The sequence below is a fragment of the Aureobasidium subglaciale genome (genome assembly GCF_000721755.1).
Source record: "Aureobasidium subglaciale EXF-2481 unplaced genomic scaffold scaffold_1, whole genome shotgun sequence".
Taxonomy (NCBI): Eukaryota; Fungi; Ascomycota; class Dothideomycetes; order Dothideales; family Saccotheciaceae; genus Aureobasidium; species Aureobasidium subglaciale.
The window spans coordinates 1,440,984-1,460,232 of NW_013566994.1; the positions used below are offsets into that span (position 1 = coordinate 1,440,984).

The 19,249-nt window shown below is 51.4% G+C and overlaps 10 protein-coding genes across 10 annotated transcripts; 5 read left to right on the top strand and 5 right to left on the bottom strand.

Annotated features, from left to right (window-relative positions):
- Positions 1-38: 38 nt before the first annotated feature.
- AUEXF2481DRAFT_76454 (uncharacterized protein) lies at positions 39-3,485 on the bottom strand (the record flags this gene model as incomplete). Its single annotated transcript, XM_013492856.1, has 6 exons — positions 39-732; positions 798-1,200; positions 1,259-1,327; positions 1,380-2,296; positions 2,353-3,005; positions 3,055-3,485. The coding sequence occupies 6 exons, from the start codon at positions 3,483-3,485 to the stop codon at positions 497-499; spliced, it is 2,709 nt and encodes a 902-aa protein (XP_013348310.1). The 3' UTR covers positions 39-496.
- A 1,464-nt stretch (positions 3,486-4,949) lies between these two features.
- On the top strand, positions 4,950-5,609 carry AUEXF2481DRAFT_202959 (uncharacterized protein). Its single transcript, XM_013493031.1, has 2 exons — positions 4,950-5,035; positions 5,095-5,609. Exon 2 carries the CDS (start codon positions 5,116-5,118, stop codon positions 5,470-5,472), a length of 357 nt encoding a protein of 118 aa, XP_013348485.1. The 5' UTR covers positions 4,950-5,035; positions 5,095-5,115; the 3' UTR covers positions 5,473-5,609.
- A 25-nt stretch (positions 5,610-5,634) lies between these two features.
- AUEXF2481DRAFT_76455 (uncharacterized protein) lies at positions 5,635-7,703 on the bottom strand (the record flags this gene model as incomplete). The annotated part of the gene is made up of 3 exons (XM_013492857.1): positions 5,635-7,252; positions 7,306-7,602; positions 7,662-7,703. 3 exons carry the CDS (start codon positions 7,701-7,703, stop codon positions 5,747-5,749), a joined length of 1,845 nt encoding a protein of 614 aa, XP_013348311.1. The 3' UTR covers positions 5,635-5,746.
- A 192-nt stretch (positions 7,704-7,895) lies between these two features.
- AUEXF2481DRAFT_35819 (uncharacterized protein) lies at positions 7,896-9,458 on the top strand. Its single transcript, XM_013492756.1, has 4 exons — positions 7,896-8,466; positions 8,524-8,876; positions 8,969-9,318; positions 9,387-9,458. The coding sequence occupies exons 1-3, from the start codon at positions 8,015-8,017 to the stop codon at positions 9,148-9,150; spliced, it is 987 nt and encodes a 328-aa protein (XP_013348210.1). The 5' UTR covers positions 7,896-8,014; the 3' UTR covers positions 9,151-9,318; positions 9,387-9,458.
- AUEXF2481DRAFT_202952 (uncharacterized protein) lies at positions 9,324-11,921 on the bottom strand. The gene is made up of 4 exons (XM_013493032.1): positions 10,506-11,921; positions 10,393-10,455; positions 9,768-10,346; positions 9,324-9,716 (listed from the first exon to the last, which is right to left on the bottom strand). Exons 1-4 carry the CDS (start codon positions 11,595-11,597, stop codon positions 9,504-9,506), a joined length of 1,947 nt encoding a protein of 648 aa, XP_013348486.1. The 5' UTR covers positions 11,598-11,921; the 3' UTR covers positions 9,324-9,503.
- Positions 11,922-13,363: 1,442 nt separating this feature from the next.
- AUEXF2481DRAFT_1367 (uncharacterized protein) lies at positions 13,364-14,053 on the top strand (the record flags this gene model as incomplete). Its single annotated transcript, XM_013492492.1, has 1 exon — positions 13,364-14,053. One exon carries the CDS (start codon positions 13,364-13,366, stop codon positions 14,051-14,053), a length of 690 nt encoding a protein of 229 aa, XP_013347946.1.
- Positions 14,054-14,219: 166 nt separating this feature from the next.
- AUEXF2481DRAFT_202389 (uncharacterized protein) lies at positions 14,220-15,445 on the bottom strand. The gene has a single exon (XM_013493033.1). The coding sequence runs from the start codon at positions 15,139-15,141 to the stop codon at positions 14,386-14,388; it is 756 nt and encodes a 251-aa protein (XP_013348487.1). The 5' UTR covers positions 15,142-15,445; the 3' UTR covers positions 14,220-14,385.
- A 1-nt stretch (position 15,446) lies between these two features.
- AUEXF2481DRAFT_202390 (uncharacterized protein) lies at positions 15,447-16,377 on the top strand. Its single transcript, XM_013493034.1, has 4 exons — positions 15,447-15,697; positions 15,759-15,813; positions 15,915-15,997; positions 16,070-16,377. Exons 1-4 carry the CDS (start codon positions 15,687-15,689, stop codon positions 16,152-16,154), a joined length of 234 nt encoding a protein of 77 aa, XP_013348488.1. The 5' UTR covers positions 15,447-15,686; the 3' UTR covers positions 16,155-16,377.
- Positions 16,378-16,629: 252 nt separating this feature from the next.
- On the bottom strand, positions 16,630-17,652 carry AUEXF2481DRAFT_85447 (uncharacterized protein; the record flags this gene model as incomplete). Its single annotated transcript, XM_013492878.1, has 2 exons — positions 16,630-17,466; positions 17,521-17,652. The coding sequence occupies 2 exons, from the start codon at positions 17,650-17,652 to the stop codon at positions 16,630-16,632; spliced, it is 969 nt and encodes a 322-aa protein (XP_013348332.1).
- A 474-nt stretch (positions 17,653-18,126) lies between these two features.
- AUEXF2481DRAFT_25771 (uncharacterized protein) lies at positions 18,127-19,186 on the top strand (the record flags this gene model as incomplete). The annotated part of the gene is made up of 2 exons (XM_013492605.1): positions 18,127-18,169; positions 18,225-19,186. The coding sequence occupies 2 exons, from the start codon at positions 18,127-18,129 to the stop codon at positions 19,184-19,186; spliced, it is 1,005 nt and encodes a 334-aa protein (XP_013348059.1).
- Between the last annotated feature and the right edge of the window lie 63 nt (positions 19,187-19,249).

Below are 19,249 nucleotides of genomic sequence, written 5' to 3' on the forward strand. Positions count from 1 at the left end.
AACGTCGATCATCAATTGAATTCAGCCAACCTCCATCCCTCCTGCAATACCATCATAACGTTCTCTCCAAGCATTTCGAGCATCGCAAACCATCACGATGAGCGAAAGACTACAAACCAAACCACAGCAGCCGCCGACGCTATTCAGTCAATCGACTTGTCTTTACATCCAAACCGGACTGGCAATCCTTCTCATCCGACTCGTCTTTTACACCTACACCTCCTTCAACCCAGATGATCGCGAGGCTTCATCATACTTTATCGCGAAGTTTCTGCTCTCGCTTGCCTTCCTCTTGGTCTTGGGCTTACAGGCGCTCTCATGAGGTGTGATCTTGAGAAACTCGCAACAGCACTCAGACATTTAAAAACACGGCTCAGCAAGGGCTGGATCATGTCTTGCCGCTAGAAACTTGTGGTTAGGACAAAGACTCGGTTACTTCAATCTATCGTCTTATCAATTTGTAGTTTAACCAGTATTCCGCCCTAGCTGTCCGTCTTCAGAATCCCTTTTTGGGGTAGTCGGCAGTGTCACCTCTATAATCAGGTCTAGCCTTCAGTGTACGGCCGATCGGTCCAAATTCCCCTCCGTTGCTACCAGCAGGTGTCGTGGCGATACTGCAATCGCCAGGGTTGTCGACGGTATACGAGTTGACACCTGGCGTTGTATCGAAAGTCAAGATCATACCTGGACAAACGACTGGCTGGTTGAACGAGAACTGCATGTACTGTTGAACTTTGGGGTGAGACAGATGTCAGCAAACGATTCAAGAGAGTGAGCTAATAGGTTATTCGACATACTGGAAAAACTTTGGACTCCAACTGTAGCGCTGCTACCATGGTCACTGACGTTCAAATACTGATAGTCGATGACGTTGGGCCTGTTCTCGTAGAAGTTCATCAAGAAGTGGTAATACTGTGATTGGTCCGAAAAATGGCTGATGTAGAACTCGAAAGAGGTTCGACGACTGCCAATGGCGCCATCGACCTCATAATAGATACCTTGTTGTGTGCCTTGGTAGATAAAGAGGTCGTCCCAGAGGCCAAATGCCACAACATCGCCGAAGCAGTAATTTGATATGTTGCCGCTCTCATCCGTATAGGTCTGTTGCAGACAGGCAGGGTAGCTGCTGAAGCCGCCGGATCCGCCGTAAGGAAGTTGATAGTTGCTGTATTCGTAATTGAGGTCACCCAGACCAAGTAACTTGAAGTGGTTAGACCAATTGCGGACGTTCATACCGGGGGGGGGGGGGGGTACATACAGAATTTGAGCTGACTCGAATGTTCGCGCTAGATTGACCATACATAGTGAGATTGACGGGCAGTTGTACCTAGTCAACCAGTTAGTAATGCACGATGTAGTATGCGAGGGCGGACACGAACCGAGTACGCTGTGTCATCGACAGACACTGGCGAGCCATTGACATCTCCCACTATTGCCGTTGGACGTGCAAGTGCAACTGCAGGCACACCAGATGGAGGGGGCGGTACATATACTGAGCTGTACGATGGCTCTTCAATGGTCGAGGAAGGCTCCTCCACCAAGGTCGAGGATGATTCTTCCACTAATATCAAAGAAGGCTCGGGTATAGACGAGTAGGTCGCTGTAACAGTTGGTCCATGTTGTGTAACCTCAAGTGTTTGCGTGATGGGAAGTGTTTCTGTAACCTGTGGGAGCGTTTCAGTGATCTGAGGCAGTGTCTCTGTGATTTGAGGGAGCGTTTCGGTAACTTGCGGAAGTGTCTCGGTGACTTGTGGGAGCGTCGCAGTGACCTGTGGGAGCGTCTCGGTGATCTGCAATGTCTCAGTGTTAGGGGTCAGCGTGAGAGTCAGTATCTCCGTCTCTACGGGTAACGTGACGAAGACATCCAGAGTCTCGGTCAGAGGTGGAAGCGTAATCGAAAGGTAGACTGTTATCGTCTCTGGCTCGAGCGTGAGCGTCACGTAGTGGGTGACCGGAGCAGGCGTGACATAAGCGGTTTCCTGAGGTAGGGCGACTGGAACGGTCTCGGTTACACTCAAGTACGATACAAGCATCGACGTCTGAGCATCTGGAATGGAGGTCAGAGTCACCGGATCCTGAGTCACCGTAACGACTGGCTGTTCTAGTGTGATCACGATGGTCGACGGATCAAGAGTGATGTAGGCTGTAGACGGATCTTGGTAGAATGTCGAAGCTGGCAGTGTGACACCAGGCTGAGTTGTGGTGAACAACGCCGTCGATGTGGCATACTCAGTCTGGACGACTAGAGATGGCTGATACGAGATAACAGTAGAGTTTAGCACCGTTGTGAGAGTTGCTAGTTCTGATCAGCACGTGGGTATTGATTCTGTAGGTAGCGGGAGTTCGACTTACTGGTAGTTGTTGAGACACGCGACACTGTGACGTTGACATACTCTGGAACAGCTGTAGTTGCGGTCGCAGTCGAGACAAGAAGAGTTGACACTGTTCTGATTTCTGTGGTCGGATTATTGATAGTCGTGTAGATCAAGGTAGGTACCGTGGTGGTGAGAACGACTTCGGATCCGCTAATAAAGGTCGTTGTCTCGATCTGGGTAAAGGTCTGACTCTGTACAACAGTCTCAGTACGGAAGACCGTAGTCGTCGCGGTAGAAATTGCCGTAGCACTGCTGGCACTCGCAGCCAAGACATTGTCAGTGACTGAAACATCATCCATAGCGACGTAAGCAGCAGAAGAACATGATACTTGGAACGTGGCAACAGCACTGTCTTCGTTGATAAATGACTGATAATTGTATGAGTATCCCGTGTAGTTAGTTGTGAGCGGGAATGGCAAGCTACAGTCACTGGTGCCACATATGGTCAGAGAGCAATCAGGCTTGTTGTTTCCAGTGATAACTACAGCCGCCCAAGCCGTCATGGTGTACGAGGTACCTGCCGAAGCGGCGAAGATCTGTGTGACATTGTAGATGAGAGGCGTGGTCGTTCCTGCTGACTGACGACGGACTTGCCTCTGTACAGAGGCTGGATCAGGGAAGGTGATAAGACTGCAAGATTGTCAGCTTCTTGACTATATATTGAGACTGCTGAACTTACAGATAGCTATCCCCAGTGTGAGGCTCGTAGACACCGCTTTGGACCACTTCGGCAGTCACAGAAGAGACCGAAGAAGATGAGTTGAACGGGCTCGCTGTGCCATTTTCGAAACTGTTGTTAGTGAGGATAGGGTTGATGGACGGCTGAGAGCCAGCACACTCCTGAGCTGATATTGTCTGAGGATAAACCGTCACTGTCGATGGCGGCTGAGTTGTGGTGACAGTTGACACAGAAGCATTAGCACAAAAGGTAGAGGTTGATGGAAAGCTCGATGTGCCAACATCGGTCACAAAGTACGTGGATGAATCAGAAGTGTACACGATGACACTTCGCTTGATGCAAGAGTTTGAGCTAGTGCCGCTCTCAAATGCAGGAACGAAGGACTGCACAAAGGCGCACGGGACCAAAAGCAGAAGCGTAAGGAGCGACATGGTTCAGACTTAGACTGCAGAAAGAGCGACCGAATCTCAACGAGCGCTTGGTTATAAGGAAAGGTGCAACGATCCTCCATCGCCCTTTTCACACAGTATTCTTGTTGATGAACTTACGCGACTATCGAACTGGAATGCACTGAGATGAAATCCAGCCTTTCCATCGGTGCTTTCACATTAGGGCTCATTCGAGAAAGAGCAAGTCCTTATACCTCCATGAGTGGTGGCGAGGAATGGACGGTAGTCCTTTCAGCCTTGTTCAGCTAGACACATTATCGCTGAATGTGGGTAGTACCACTACGTTGTGTGTGTATCGCAAGCGAAGCAAGGGTACTCATTGACGGATATAACATGGATGGCTCGAGCAAGCAGCTCGGAGTCGCCGATGCATGTAAGTGGCCGTGATCGAAAAGTGTATACACGACGCGATGGAATGCTACTCACTGCAGGTCAAGTAAGAACCATCAAACACTACCTTGGTGAGGCTCGAGACTTAAACTCAAGGACTCAGAGCCTTGATGAGGTTCGATTATACTCCTTCTAGAGGTCATGTGCGTAGTCTTCCGATCTGCACGTTAGTACAAGGAGACAGATGACGGGGATATTGCAAGTAGAGTCTCAAGGGAATTGGATGGCTGCGCCGTGTACATTCTAGGAATCCCTGTTCAATGAGTCTTGGTAGTGCCGTGCCAGAGACACGCGATCAGAAGTGACCGAGCGACCAAGGCCTCAAGATTCCATCGATGAGAGCGACACCAACCTGCTACAAAGGGTAAGTGATCTCAGAGTCGGATGAACGTGTGCTATGTCAAAACATCCCAAGGCATTGGTATTGAGATCGATAATTTGTAAGAGAATCGGCTAGCAGAATATCACTAGACGGCACTGGAGAAGAATACCTGCCTGATTTCGTCTGCTCTCGAGTACAAGTCGCGTATTGTGCACTTCACTCCCACAATTCGCGCCTCCGACTGGCGGATTAGAGCAGGGTCTCACACAAGGCAGTGTGTCGTTGTCCGAATGTGGCTCGTACCAGCGAGACCAAAAATCGACTGTTCATGATAAGAAACTGTCCTGGAGAATCCGGCAATTGGATCCGAAAGGCCTAGGCTCCTTTAGTACATCAGGAAGTGTCCAGGCGAGGAGTTCAGGGAAATGACAGTCTTGAGGGAGTGTGGTCAAGTTTCGTATAACTCATGGCTGGCTGAACTGCAAGGGACCATTAAGCCTCAGCACATGTGGTTGGCCATCCGTGTCGGCAAACCGAACTCGCTTCCCCTTATCCAGCCTGTCGAGCCCCGGAGTCCGTATGAAGAAGTGACACATCCCAAATTCCACGTCACTGAATGCTGCTGAAGCCAGAATGGGAGGTTGCACTCCTGCTCCCTGGATAGATGCGATTGTTAGAAGATACCAATTTCTTTGTCGGAATTTATGCCGAGATTAGACTCGTTTCGAGCATGAGCCCGTTCGTATCAGGAGCACGCAAAACCGTAGTGCCAGTGTCCATCCTGGTAGACAAATAGACAGATTTGTCACCCAACTAGGAGGTGAATTCATCCTGTCGGTGACTCCGATCAGTAGAGGCTCCGACAGTTGACACGAGCAGAGTGCAGAAAACGCATTCGAGATGCATGCGCCACATAAGCACATGCTATTCATGCATCGTTGGCGAAGTCGGAGCGCAGCGATAAGATTTCTTCCAAGCGACAATGGTCGAAGATGGAATTCTGGAATTCACCCATCGCTTGGGCGGTCAAGACATTGCAGTCAGCAGTCTAAGTTTCCCAAAAGAGAGCACTTTCCTTATAAGTGCGTTACGACGACGACGTGGAGAGGTCGGGCGGTGGTTGGAAGGCGGACTCGTGTTTGCTCAGTTTGTTCAGTCGGTCTTCCTGGAGGCAACCCTGGCCGTCTCACAATTGACCATAAACTCGGCCTATACAGAATTGCGACTGGAGGAACGTGTTGTGAGAAGAGAGCTTGACCCAAGCGTAACATGTCTGCAAGATTGATCGAGTGGTGGACTTGTTGTGCGTTAGCAGAACCACTCGGCAACGACTTTGCTGAACAGAAGGTTCGGCTTACCTTGCCAATGTGCAGTAAGGGAAGGACCTAATCAAGAGTGATGACTTCATCAAAGTATTTCATACCTAACAAGAAAAGTAAAACAACAACAGAGGTATCATGAGAAGCAGAAAACGCCAAAATGCCAAAATCACAAACCCCATTCCCAAACTCGGAATCCTGCATAACGTCTCTCACTGAATGAAACTAGCCATTGCCTTCTTCTCCTTCTTAAGAGGTGAAAACATGAACCCATCATCTGCCACAAGAAGCCCCGACTTCTTCTTTCCCATACCACCGATAAAGCTTCCTCTCACACCACCACCCGCAAGAGGACCTAAACGAGTTGCTCCAAACAGACCGCCTCCACGACCCGGTAATGGCTTACTAGGCGCATCATCCTCGTCGTCGAAGAGCGTCTTGCCCAAGCCACCAAGTTTACGTTTCTTCTGCTTCTTCTCTGGCTCTGGTTCATGCGTAAAGGCGGCAAAAGTGGCGAGGGATTTGCGTTGTTTGGGCTTTGGTTTTGTTTCGCCGTCGGACTTCTTGGCTTTGAAGGTAGGAACTTTTGTGGTTGTTGCGGTTTCTTCTTGTGATGTGGGTTCGACTTCTTCGATAACTTGTTCGAGGGCTTGCTTCTTTGTCTGTTTCTTGGGTTTGGGTTCGGCTGCTGGTTTGGCCTTTTTGATGTTGCTCTTGCTGGCTGGGACGGTAGCTAGAGGCTTGGGGGCTGTTTCGATTGTTGGTCGGACGGTGGCTGCGGTCGGTGAGTCGGCCTCGACTTCAATGTCTGATTCTTGGGCGGCTGCCTCGACTTGTGCTTCCTCTGCTTGTTCAGGGCTCTCGGGTGCCACGCTCATTGTGCGATTCAGGAATGGTGTGATAGAAAAGGTGGACTTGTCTCCCACTGCAGCGGCTTTGCGGCCCTTCTTGGTAGGTTTGGCGCCTGGTGTTCCTAGCTTTTGCGAATCCGGATCCATCTGTGCAGCGCTTCTCTTCTTTGTAGGTTTCGTGGCCTTTTCGGTTGCAACAGGTGCAGATCTTGCATCGGCTGCAGCAGACCTTTGAGCTTCCTCGAGTTGTGTTTCCATCTCCTTCAGTCTCTCCTTGGTTGACTTCAGTTTCAAGCGGAATTGATTGAGCTTGTCGTCAAGGATGGACTTTGTAGCGTCCCAGTCCGATTGAGTCTTCTGATGTGTCTTTTCGGTTCGTTCACGCTCTTTGCGCTCCTTTGCCAGTTGGCGACGCAACTCTTCAGTTTCGACCTGTACACTGGCAGATTCCTCTGCCTTTGCAGCCTCGGTAGTGTTCTTGCGCTGAGCATTCTCCTTCTCACGTTCCAACTCGGCCTGAGCAGCTTCCAAGTCTTCTTGAGCCTTTTCTCTCAATCGCTTTTCGCGTGTCAAAGCCTTGCGCAGATCATCTATTTCATCCTGCTGGTTCAGATCGTGTTGAGTGTTGCGTCGTTTTGCGATTGCGCGCTTAGCTTCTGATCTGGCGTGGTCTAGTTCGACTTGAATTTCGCTGACTTGCCGTTGGAGGGCGAGCTTTTCCGAGAGGAGATCCTGGTTTGATTCTACTTGGGCGCGAAGATGGTCGAGTTCAGGCTTAAGTGTGGACAGTTGACGGGCCAAGTCGAGCTTCTCTGTGAGTAAGTTTTCGGAGTCGGTCGTGACATTTCGTAGAGCATTCGCTTCCGCCTGAGTGGGAACGTGGTAAGCTGGTGTACGCGACGAGCGTGCGAGATACATACCCTGAGTATGGAGAGCTCCTGCTCAACAGCTTGAAGGTCGGTTTGCAGATCGACAGCGTGGGCTTCTGCGTCTTCGGCGCGAGTGAGATTGTCCCTAACAACCTTTTCTAGCTCCTCTGAGCGATCCTCCTCGATGGTCAAGAGTTCGCGCAATTCCTCATTTTCGTCTTCGAGCTTATGCATGTCGAAGCGCATTTTACGCAGATTCTCGTCCTTGGAAATGATGTCGACTAGGTGGGCGCTTCGCTCACATTTGAGCTCGAAGGAAGCTGATTGGAGTGGGAGTGATTGATCGTACTGCGAGGGAGAGAGTCAGCGAAAGAAGACGACACAAGTGGTCGGAAGATGCAAGATACATTTGTGCTTGTAGAAGTATGCATGACATTGATAGGAGCCATATTTCTGGTGGCCATGTAGAAGAATATCCGGACTTTGGCCACGCGTTGGTAGGGGCTTTTGAAGCGAATGTGATGCGACAGACGTGATGGACTTGGGCATTGTTTGTTTATCGCAGGCACGGCAACATCCGCCGTTGCTTGTCAGGCTGTCTTCAGTGTCTTCCCGCCCGCCGCTCGCTCTCCCGAGGGCAGCGCCAAGCACCGAATGGCCGAAGCTTGGGGACACGAAAGCATACGTAGTCGTTGGAGGCCAACAGCTGGAGATCCGTCTGTCTGTCTTGCCGTGACAATTGCTCCTGTGCACAGCCAAGATGAAGTTCCTCCAGACCGTGACAGCCTTCCTGTTGCCAATTGCAGCTCTGGCAGCAAAGAAACCTTCGGGCGACAAGTTCTCCGACTACCGATCGCAACAGCTGTCGACTGGCGGCCCCCTCAAGCTCGACGACAATGAATACGCAAAATTGACTGCCGCCCCCCGCGACTACGGTGTTGCTGTCCTCCTGACTGCCCTCGAGGCCAGATTCGGCTGTGCCATCTGTCACGAATTCCAACCCGAATGGGATCTCCTGGGCAAGAGTTGGACCAAGGGAGACAAGAAGCAGGAGTCCAGGCTGGTCTTTGGAACCCTCGACTTTGCCAGTGGCCAGAGGACTTTCCAGTCTCTGCAGCTCACCACTGCTCCCGTCCTTCTCTACTTTGCTCCTACCACTGGTCCTGATGCTAAGCCGGATACTGCTCCTCTGCGTTTCGACTTTACCACTGGGTATGCCACCTGAAACCTCACCTCCCTCGCCAGACCCACAGCTAACTTCTCCCTCAGTGTCATCCGTGCCGAACCCGTGCACAACTGGCTCTCCCGCCATGTCGCTGGTCCTAGCCCTCCAGTCGTCCGTCCCGTAAACTACGTCAAGATCATCACAACCACCGTGGCAATCCTCGGCTCCATCACCGCCATTGCTGTCGCTGGCCCTTACGTCCTCCCCGTCCTCCAAAGCCGCAATCTCTGGGCCGCCATCAGTCTGATCCTCGTCCTTCTCTTCACCAGCGGCCACATGTTCAACCACATCCGCAAGGTCCCTTATGTCGCTGGTGACGGCAAGGGTGGAATCTCCTACTTTGCCGGTGGTTTCCAGAATCAGTTCGGTCTCGAGACTCAGATTGTTGCTGCCATGTGTAAGTTCCTCTGCCCCTCCACCTTATCCATCCTCTCTCTTCTCTATGCTCATCTTCTTCTGCTTGATCTGATCCCTGACCTCCTTTCTTAGACGCCATCCTCGCATTCGCTACCATCTCCCTCGCTCTCAAGGTCCCTCGTATGACAGACCCTCGTGCCCAGGGTATTGCTACCCTCGCTTGGGGTCTCGTCATGCTCGCCATGTACAGCTACCTCCTCAGCACTTTCCGCATCAAGAACGGCGGTTACCCCTTCTGGCTGCCTCCCTTCTAGATGTCATGTATCAGAGTCACATTTTTACGCATCGAGGAGCCCGCATTTGGTGGACTGCCCACTTGTCCTTGAGATGGACATGCTCGTTCGAAAGAAAAGTCTTATATATTTTCGCAAATTAGACAATCACTTTTACCAAACCATCGTGGCTCGTTCGGCTGCATGACTGTGAGTCGTAATTTCCTTTCAACAGGATCGAGTATAGCTCACCCAGAGGCTGAGCTGAGCATTTGAAGTTTCATAGACTGCACGCTAGAGTGGCACGATCACGAAGAGACCAGGATTAGAATTGACAAAGTCCAAAGGAGTATAGGTAAGAAGTGAACAACACCCGCCCAACCATCTCCTTCACCTCATTCGTTGTCCGTCACAGGAATGATCGTAGGTCGTGAAAAGACTGGCGCCTTTTCTTTGCCAGCCTCCGGAAACACGTATCGTGGACAACGATACGTATAACCTAGAAATGCTCCCGCTTTTCTCCTCTCCAAGACATGATCTCCCAGATGACGATCCCGTAGCAGCATGTCCTTGGGTCTGCTTCTTCGCGGTCTGGAGCCCAACAAGTGCTTGACTTCCTCATCAGGGTTGATGCCTCGTCGGATCCTGGCTGCACGTACATGCTTCATCCGCGTTTCCTTGAGAGCGCACCACCTGTCGCCGAACATTCTCTTGTGCTTCTCAAAGCGTTCGTCTGTCCAATCAGTCATTCCCATCTGAATCTTCTCGACCTGAAGCTGCTCAGCCACCCATCTCTCGTAGTATTCGCCGAGCACTTGTTTATTGGTCCACGATCTTCCTTCAGGATCGGCTCGTTCCCTCAGGCTCATGAAGCTTGTTCCGGCCGCGTTGATGTGCCTATCTTCGTCGTCAAAGTATTGAGCAATGTCCCCGACTGCCTCTGGCACAAACGGAGGCTTTGACCTGTGTAGGGAGTCCCATTGGATCGATTTAAAAAAAGGATGGGCCTTGATATCTTCGGCATCGTTAGGAACGACGAAAGACCGCTCACAGGAAGTGTCTTGGAAGTTCAAGGAATGACAGGATCTGGATGAGTATGCAGCTGAGCTTAGTCGATATTGTTTCTCCCGCAAAAGACCTTTCATGAGAGAGACGGCAGATTTGGAAGGTGCTGGGAAGTGTTGACCTGTTCCGGTAAGTCGCTCGCTGTCCGAAAAGTGGAGGGTCTTCGCATGGTTCTTATTTGTCAGTATCATGACTCGAATCAGGAAGATGGAGACATACCACAATGTTTTTGGCCGTTGTTTGTCTGTCCTCACTATAGAAGGGGGTCCTGGCCCAGAAGCACTGAGAGATTGTTAGGATGAAATGTTTACAAAGATTAGAGACAGACGAACCTCAAACAAGATACAGCCAAGACTCCACCAATCGATTCTTCCATCGTAGTCGTGACCCAACACCAGCTCTGGAGCCATATACAGCTTGGTGCCGACGTTACTCTTGGGGCGTTCTCTCTGGACTCGCTCGGGCTCCTCGAGGAGTTCTTTCATGTCGACTACACTGTGCATCTCGTAGGGTCGGCGTGAGGTTGACGCACGCGAGTCGTCGTACCTAGGGTGCGCTCTGGACTCTTCGTCGAGCGCATCGCCTCTTACATGAATATTGTACTTGTCCAGAATAGACCATCGTGTCGTGTCATAATAGTCGTTGATGTGAGACCAGTGACCGTCAAAAGCAAGTCCAAAGTCGCATATTTTGAGGTGGCCAGAAGAGTGGATCAAGAAGTTGTCTGGCTTGATATCGCGGTGTATCCACCCCATCTTGTGAGTCTCTTCGATAGCCAGGACCATCTCTGCAATGAAGAATCTGGTATCGTCCTCACTGATAATATGCCGGCGGATGAGATACGTCATGAAGTCAGCTCCGATCATGAATTCCATGACCAAGTAGAGGTTTGTGCTGTCCTGGAAACTTGCGATCAACGGTACCACCCATTGTGAACCTTCTGCCTTGACAAGGAAGTCTCTTTCGCCGCGCATGTGAGCCTCTTGACCCTTGCGTACCATGGACGCCTTGCGAATGACTTTCATAGCATAATAGTCCTTCATGGCACGAGGATCCTGACTTCCACGACGAACCAAGGTAGGGCAAGGGACGTCATTCATTACGCAGGGTGTGGACTCTTCAGTCAAGAAGTGCTCTGCATCAGTTACGAGTTTGACGGCTCCGAAACTACCTTTGCCAAGGATACGAAGTTCCTGGAAGCCAGCATTGGACACACTCTTGGACGAGTGTCTTTGACCTGAGCTGCTCTTGAGGCCTCGCAGACGTCGGAGATGGGTGGACTCCGATCTTTCCCAGGAGTGAACTATCTCATCTTTTTCAGAGGGTGATATAGAGCTCTGATCAAGATGGGCTTTTAAACGCTGTCTCCGAACAGAGCGTTCAGACTTGGACTCGGTGTAGCATTCATTATAGAAAGTCTCCATGTATATCTTGAAGGCAGAGATATCTTCGATGGTATTGATCCTGGTTGGCTTGAAATTGAGGGTATTTTCCTTGATAGGGAACTTCTTGAGTGCCTCGGCGAGGCTTACAGGAGTAGTCGCAGGCTGTTTCTTGGAGATGTTGTGAGCTACTGAGGTCGAATTGGGCGACAGATTGGGACCAGATGGGGTCAAGCCTGAGACAGGGGAACTTATTGGTGTGTTTGGACCACCAATCTACGGCGAAGTCCTACCTGTCGACCTTGGACTCAGTGGGCTATCGTTGATAATGTTGTCGTAGTCCGAGGACAAATCGGTATCAACAACATTGCAATACTCTTCGGGCAGCCCAGATCTTCTGCGTCGAGGGGCGCGTTGAACTCTGGACTTGAGCAAGCGTGGATCACTGAGATTCTCAGCGGAGTCCGAAAAGCTATAGTATATAGTGCTTCGCATGCCTACCCATTGAGGACAGGATCCGAAATGAGGGGTAAGAGAGAAGGAGTCCTCGATATATTCCGGGGCACCGTCGAAGTGGACTGCTTTGAAGGCTTTAGGGGCTTCGTCTTGACTCTCGACTTGACCTTCGGCTTGGGTTTTGATTGCCGGGCGGAGTGGTGCTTCGTGGGAGTCACTTGCAACTGTTAAGACACATGTTGGAGAGGAGTAGAGGGATGAGACGTCTGAACCCTCATTAACGTTCAAGGCTCAGGCATGGGGATGGATGGGTGCATGGAGAAGGCCTGGCATCATGTACATACCTCTGGCACTCTTGGTAGCACGTCTGTTTGCGAACCACTTGCTTGTCTTTCTCTGCAGCTTCCTCAGGGTAGAGCGAGGAGGTTCTGGATCCAGAGTCTGTGGCTGAACATTGAGTTCGCTGCTGGCACTGTCGACGGTTGTGACCGGAGTGTTTCCAGAATCGATGGTATTGATCGACTGAAGAATGCTTATGCGAGTAGCACTTTGCTGAGACTGAGAGCGATGTGCCTTTCGCTTGCGAGTTGAGAAAGGTCGCTTTTCGAAGATTCGGAGGATCTGAATGTTGGGAGTCACGGGCATGATTAAGATGATGGCCGAAAAGAATGCGGCGTAAAGATAGCACCAAAACGCGATACTTGGAGATCAAGATGGATACGTTGGCGGTACAGAAGGAGAGAAGATGCTTGAATTACCACGCTGGAGTCAACTACTCAGTGAGGCGCTACACAGGAAGCAGCATCTTGCTTGCTCTTGCCTTCAGCAAGTGTGCTGCTTGCTACGACGCCGGAGCAGAGACCGGCCTCTCATGTCACTCACAACACGCATTGCCACCCAAGACAAAACCCGATCGCAATGTCCTCTTATGGGGGAGCATATCTTGTCGCGATGTGATAAACACCATATCTGAACGTTTGACCGCGTGAGAGATCATGTCGTGTCACATGGAAGAAAGCTCCTTTTCCCCACTCACACCGCGCTTTCCAGCCAACGGCGTCGCGCGGGGCTGGGCGACTTTTGATCTCCGGAGAACGTCACAAACCTGTCAACAGTCACGCGCTCTCATGGTCCGAGGCAGCGATGGGGGCTCGGATAAGCATGGATAGGAAGAACCCAGAAAATCGCTCGACTCGTGAGACCTCAGATTCTGTTGTCTTGATGAGCTGTTTAAGAGCTCTGTTCCTTACTCTTTCGTCTTCAGACTTGGCTGCTGTAAAACAAAGTCATTTCATGTCGCGCGAAACGCAAAGCTATTGCTGAGCAAAATATCGATCGTGACAGTTGAAGAAATGACTCCTTCCATCTTCCCTTCTTATCTCGTTCCATCTCTGCCATTTCGACGTCGTAAATCGAGCACTGATTCCAACATCTCCAACTCGAGTGCCGGTACAAATGACAGCTCAAGCTCCGAACGCTATCTAGAAGGAAACAAATCACATCTACAATGCTCCCGATGTCTTGCTGATCTGGCTTCCTCAAGCCAGATTATCTCCAAAGGCTTCACTGGTCGTCACGGACGCGCATATCTCGTCTCTGCCTCTGAAAGCTGGGTCTCAGCCATCCCTTCTCCGGGCAGAAGGGATACTCTACCTAACCTGCCAAACACCTTTGCACACAAGCCCGTATCTCGCCATCTGGTCACCGGAGCCCATACAGTCAGCGACATCAGCTGTGCGCAATGCGGCAGTGTGTTAGGATGGAAGTATGTTGCAGCTGAAGAAGAGTCACAGCAGTACAAAGTCGGCAAATTCATCTTGGAAGCCAGACGAACTTGTCGGAACAGCTCCTGGGAGGGTCAAGACGATGCTATCGTTGAAGCTGGAGGTGTTGCGACGAAGACCAAGTCTGGAGGCTTAGACGACGTCGAGTTTGACAGTCAGGATGAAGATGAGTGCGAGGACTTGTTCATGGGGATCTGGACTCCCCAGACCGCGGCCAGAAGACGTAAGAAGAAGGTCATGTCGAAGCAGAGCAGCTGACTCTCAAGGAAGACGGAGGTGCTGGTAGTTGCGCCATTGTGACGAGTCACGCAAGGAGTAATGAGATACGACGAACCCAAGGAGATGATGATTAGGAATGGATATATGGGTCCTGGGACATTTCAAATTCCTTGTTATGGCGTTACGTTTTTTTGTTCGGAGGAACACATTATGATACCCTTAGTCAATAATCATGCAATTTATGCAAAGCCGGATCTAGCAATCCATGCCTAGTGGTGTATACATTTCTGTTGCTCGGGACCAGATAGACGCGCCTTCTTTTGCAACGACGTCCATTCATGCGTTCCATCTTCGTCTTGTTCGTTAAATCATCAGTCATAAGCCGGAGGTCGATCATTTCGTTGATTGGCATACGGCGGCGGTTGCTCTCTTGTGTTTTGGGAATATGGTGGAGGCGGATCAGCGCGTCCTGGACGAGAGGTAACATTTCTGTTCGGAAGTGTGCCATAATTAGGGTGATTTGGGATGACCGTCGTGCTGGTGGAAGCATGCAACCATGTGATGATAGTTTGGTGCTGTGCATATAGAGGAGTGCTCGTGGACTGCTGAATCGCTTCTCGCAGTCTGCGCTCACGATACTCTCGACAGCGAGTCTCTACTGCTCTGTGCTGCTCTCGTCTCAGCGTATCCTGCCGTCTTCGACTGATCTCAACCCGGAAGAGATCTCTATGCGCTTGATGGTCGTGGTGTCGACGTCTTTCACTGCTGGAGTTTGATGATGTCCAGGAAGGCAGACGTCTGCGTCTCGAAGGAGCTGGAAGAAGTGGCTGCCTCTCACCACGGCTTCTATGTTTCTGCTGTCGACGAACCAGTTTACAGAACATGAAGATAGTGAAACAGCACAGGTAGATGACGGAGATCCACAGAAGGAGGATCAGGATAGCGGCAAGCAATACATTTCCGGCCACAGAGAGGCTATGTCCGAGCCAGTGCAGGGCAACCCAGATAGATGGACCGATGGCACGTGCCGCATGTTTGACTGACTCCAGACACGTCAAACACGCCGAGACCATGAGATCAAAGATGGTGGCTAGAGACGGCCAGATGTCTGGATGTGAAACTTCCATGAGAGAATAGAGGAGTTGATCAGAGACAGACGGAAGAGCGCGAAGGAAAGAGAATGCGGTGTTATTTGGGATGGAAGGAAGCGGTATGCAGATGCCCAGGGATCTACGACAAGACGTGTGTGTGATACGAGACTAGGCGAACGTGACAGGTACCTCAGTACAAGTTGAGACCAAAGTAACGCAAGCAGACGCAGGAGTCAAGCCCTTGCCCAGACCTACAGACGTGGAAGTAAGGAAGACATGATGAGATTTAGTTGAGATTGCGACTGAGAGGATGCGGCTCCTCTCAATTACAGTTGACACGTGCGTGTCAAGAAGGGACAAAACGGGAAGGGGTTCGGAGTTGTTGTGAGGCAGCCATGGCAGCTTGATCCGAAGGCGGTGAGCGATTGCCCCGCCAAAGCGCGAGCGACAAGTCTCGCTCCGTCATCGCCATCTCAAGAAAGCATTCCGCCCAAACAATTCAAGCCTGGTCATCATCCACACGCAGACAAACATACCAACGATTTCACAAGCCTTTGACACTTCCAAAGCAATCCTACAACATGCAGATCAAGTGAGTACGGAGAAACCTGGATGCTACACCGCAATCAGCAGCTAATCACATCATCTTCTAGAGTGCGCACATTGACCGGCAAGGAGATTGAGTTGGACATCGAGCCCGACTACAAGGTACGACGACTCAAGCGAGAGACTGCACAATACGATGACCATGGGCGACGGTCTACACGTCCGGCACGAGGACCGACCCGCTGACAAAGCGCCACTCACAGGTCTCTCGCATCAAGGAGCGCGTCGAGGAGAAGGAGGGCATTCCCCCAGCACAACAGCGTCTTATCTTTGGCGGCAAGCAAATGTATGTGCAGACACGGAGCAGAACGGGAAAGCAAGAGAAGGGTGACAGAAGACTGACCACACGAGCACATAGGAACGACGACAAGACAGCCAACGAATACCAGCTTGAGGGTGGCGCCACTCTCCATCTGGTTCTTGCCCTCCGTGGTGGACGATGAACAGTCAATCAATCGATTCGCAACGACCACCTTCCACACATATGAATGATGCACACACTACCTCGACACACGACTTGATTATGGAGGGGAACGTGATGCCCAAGGAAGAGTAGGAAGACTTGATTTGTCTGTCCCTTTCGCAAGAACTACACCGTCGAGAACATGCCTTCTCCCTCCAAGATGGCACTTCGTGGGACTGTTTCCTCCAAGTCTTGCTAGAACCATCTATTGCAGTCGTCTTCTCTTCCACCTTCTCTCGTCCTGTACAAACACCTTCCCATCAAGCGGCCGCCCTTCTATGGCATACTGCGGTCATCACAATTTAACGGCTGATGTGACGTCTCGATAAGATTCTGAGGCGGCGCTAGGTCTTCTGAATGCTGTGAAATGAATTGGCCATGAAGGGTTCTTCGGTTCGTGACGCTGTGTAGTAGCAAACCGATAGCTGTATTCGGTAACATGGGAGAATGTATTTTCAAGGCCTTCTCTTCTTGGCAGGTAAGAACGGGTCGTAGGCAGGTCTCTTCCTCACGAGCGTAGAGGCCGAAGACGTGTGCACTGGCGATGGTCTCCGCGGCGGTGCTGGTGCTGGTGATGATCTACGTGCCGACGTGGTGGGACTAGGCCTGGGTTTAGAGCCACTAGTCAGAGCCAAAAGTCTCCTCTCTCTAGCCTCTTGCTCTTGCTTGGTCTGGGTTATAGCACTTGCAAGGGCTCGGTCGGCGACAGTCTGCACCTTGCTGGCAAACACTGGTCTGTAGGCCTGAGTCTGCGGTACCATAGGAGATGGTCTTGTGGGTCCAGGCTGCTGAGCGTATCTCCGGACCATGTGAGCAGGTGCTTCGGCAACCTTGCCCTTGAGTTGCTGGAGTTGATGCATGGGGATGGACTGGGCAACACTGCGGCCGGCTTGTCTTTGTGCGGTTTGTCTCTTGATGACAGTCATCTGATCCGTGCCTGTCTTTGCATTCTTCAAGGCCTGAGAACCAAAGGGCTTGTCGCGTGGACCTGCGCTGTTCCAAGCTGGGCGCTTCTCGCCTGACGGTATGACGGCACGTACAATGTTGGTCTGCTTGGAGCCCTTGTCCACCTTGTGAGCATTGAGAGCGGCCTTGAGTCTGGCTTCTGCGGCCTGCGTCTGGGCCTCGTCCTCTCTCTTCAATTTAGCATACACCTTCCACCACGAGGAGGGATTCTTCGGCCGTGTTGTTCGAAGTTTGGTCTCAGCCTGTAGTATGTCTCTTCGGATGAATGCCTCCCAGAGTTCGCTGTCGTCTTCAGCGATATGAGGCGAGTTTTGTTCGATCTTGCGCTGCAGAAGTCGAGTCAGCTAGAGGAACATTTGGCGTGTCATGAGCCTGCTTACTAGTTGTGCGGGATTGGTAATATTCTTGAGGATTGGTCGGACGACTTCGTACGGTAGCTCGCCAATGTCGAAGACATCCATGACATTCCTGACAGAAGCACGTTGTGCCATCTCAAATAGTGTGGCCGCCATGCCCAAGTAGCTTGCGCCTAAGCCAATATGCGATCCACAGGGGAGAGATGTCGAGTCTCTGTTGCTCTTCGGGACTTCCAGGGGTGATAAGTACAGCACGATCCAAGATATGTCGCAAGCGAATGGTGACCAGGAATGGGCTATGTACAGAGAGTGTAAGATGTAGAAAGAGAGCAAGAAGTCGATCGCTTGGTGAATAGAACAAAGGAACGGCGCAACTATGAAATGAAGTCAGCCGCGCATCACATTCACCTCGACGCATCTGGGCCCTATGCGGCTAGCGACTCATGCTTCGGATACCGGCCCGCTACATGGAATCTGGGGTATTTCCTGCTTGAGCCTTGGCCGATCGGCGCTTGAATCTGGCGTTTGCTCTTGCTTGTCACTGGTGCGTGTGTAACAACCTCCCCGACAGTTACTTGGATCATCTTTCTCTTGTTCAAGATTCCTTTCTTGCAAAGTCGAAAACGTACAATGTCCGGCCACCCATTTGGTCTGCTCGAGCAGTCAGAAGAAGGTCAGCCAGCCTAGAGCTTGCGATAGAGGGCAAGAGTATTAACACATGTTTGCAGATGCATTACACACAGCGCGCCTGCTCAATGTGGAAGAGCGTCCATTCGCCCGTGTCTCCAAGCGATTGCTGGGTAGAGACTCACTTCTAAGAACTACTGCCCAACTACCGACACCGCCGCCCGATGGCTCCGACGCCGACCAGGAAGCAGAGCGCCAGAAGAAAGAGCAAGAGAGAAGACAATGGCGCGAGGATGTCATGCTCGACTTCGCAAATCTGGAAAGCACCTTCATTCGTATCCAGTTTCTCAAGGACAGTAACGAGAAAGAACGCCAGAGATACGCCGACGAGAAGACCAAGATCTTGGAGACTGCACAAGCAGTGCGCGACAACACGGCAGAGCTGCGCATCCAATTGGAAGAAGCACAGAAAACCTTGACTCTTCGCAAGGAATACGACGTGCTGGCCGAGAAGATTACCAACAATCGCATGCTAAAGCCGCGGGACGAGCAGCGAGCCAACCTGGAAAAACTCAACGCGGAAATCGCCGACCTGGAACATGAAGGACAGGAATACGAGCAAACTTGGGTGGAGCGTAGAGAGCAATTCGAGAGCATTGTGGCTGCAGGACAGCAAATGCTTAGGGTCATCAGGGGTGAAAAGGACGAGCCCGAGAAGGACGAGAACATGGAGGATGGCGAAGAGCGTGAGGATGGCGAAGCTACTAAGGACAACAGCCGAATGGGCACACCTGGGCTTGATCTGGGCACAGAGGACGACGAACCTTCATCAAAACGCAGCAGGGGGCCGTCGCAGGGGACGGGAGTCAACACACCCGCTCTAGGAGGAGACGCACAAACGCCTGATGTTGGAGACACCGTGCCTGCGCCGGCAGAGAAAGCAATCGACACAGACATGATGGAGGCTGCGGAGACACCACAACCTGCACTGGTCTCTGAGCTTGAAGAGGGAGAAGCTGCAGAAGATTCGGTCGAGGAAGGAGAACACATGGACGTGACCTAGACACGCAGTCTTCGAACGTCTGACGAAAGGAACCATAGGAAGATACTGTGGCAATCATGAATC

What these genes read in the sequence shown, in the direction of transcription:
- AUEXF2481DRAFT_202959 (XM_013493031.1), top strand. Translation starts at nt 5,116, where the DNA reads ATGCATGCGCCACATAAGCACATGCTATTCATGCATCGTTGGCGAAGT.
- AUEXF2481DRAFT_35819 (XM_013492756.1), top strand. Translation starts at nt 8,015, where the DNA reads ATGAAGTTCCTCCAGACCGTGACAGCCTTCCTGTTGCCAATTGCAGCT. An exon ending in CGTTTCGACTTTACCACTGG is followed by an intron (nt 8,467 to 8,523) that starts GTATGCCACCTG and finishes CTTCTCCCTCAG; the next exon opens with TGTCATCCGTGCCGAACCCG. An exon ending in TCAGATTGTTGCTGCCATGT is followed by an intron (nt 8,877 to 8,968) that starts GTAAGTTCCTCT and finishes CTCCTTTCTTAG; the next exon opens with ACGCCATCCTCGCATTCGCT.
- AUEXF2481DRAFT_202952 (XM_013493032.1), bottom strand. Translation starts at nt 11,597, where the DNA reads ATGGAGACTTTCTATAATGAATGCTACACCGAGTCCAAGTCTGAACGC. An exon ending in CAACGGCCAAAAACATTGTG is followed by an intron (nt 10,347 to 10,392) that starts GTATGTCTCCAT and finishes CTGACAAATAAG; the next exon opens with AACCATGCGAAGACCCTCCA. An exon ending in AGGAAACGCGGATGAAGCAT is followed by an intron (nt 9,717 to 9,767) that starts GTACGTGCAGCC and finishes GAGGAAGTCAAG; the next exon opens with CACTTGTTGGGCTCCAGACC.
- AUEXF2481DRAFT_202389 (XM_013493033.1), bottom strand. Translation starts at nt 15,141, where the DNA reads ATGGAAGTTTCACATCCAGACATCTGGCCGTCTCTAGCCACCATCTTT.
- AUEXF2481DRAFT_202390 (XM_013493034.1), top strand. An exon ending in ACATCGAGCCCGACTACAAG is followed by an intron (nt 15,814 to 15,914) that starts GTACGACGACTC and finishes CGCCACTCACAG; the next exon opens with GTCTCTCGCATCAAGGAGCG. An exon ending in ATCTTTGGCGGCAAGCAAAT is followed by an intron (nt 15,998 to 16,069) that starts GTATGTGCAGAC and finishes ACGAGCACATAG; the next exon opens with GAACGACGACAAGACAGCCA.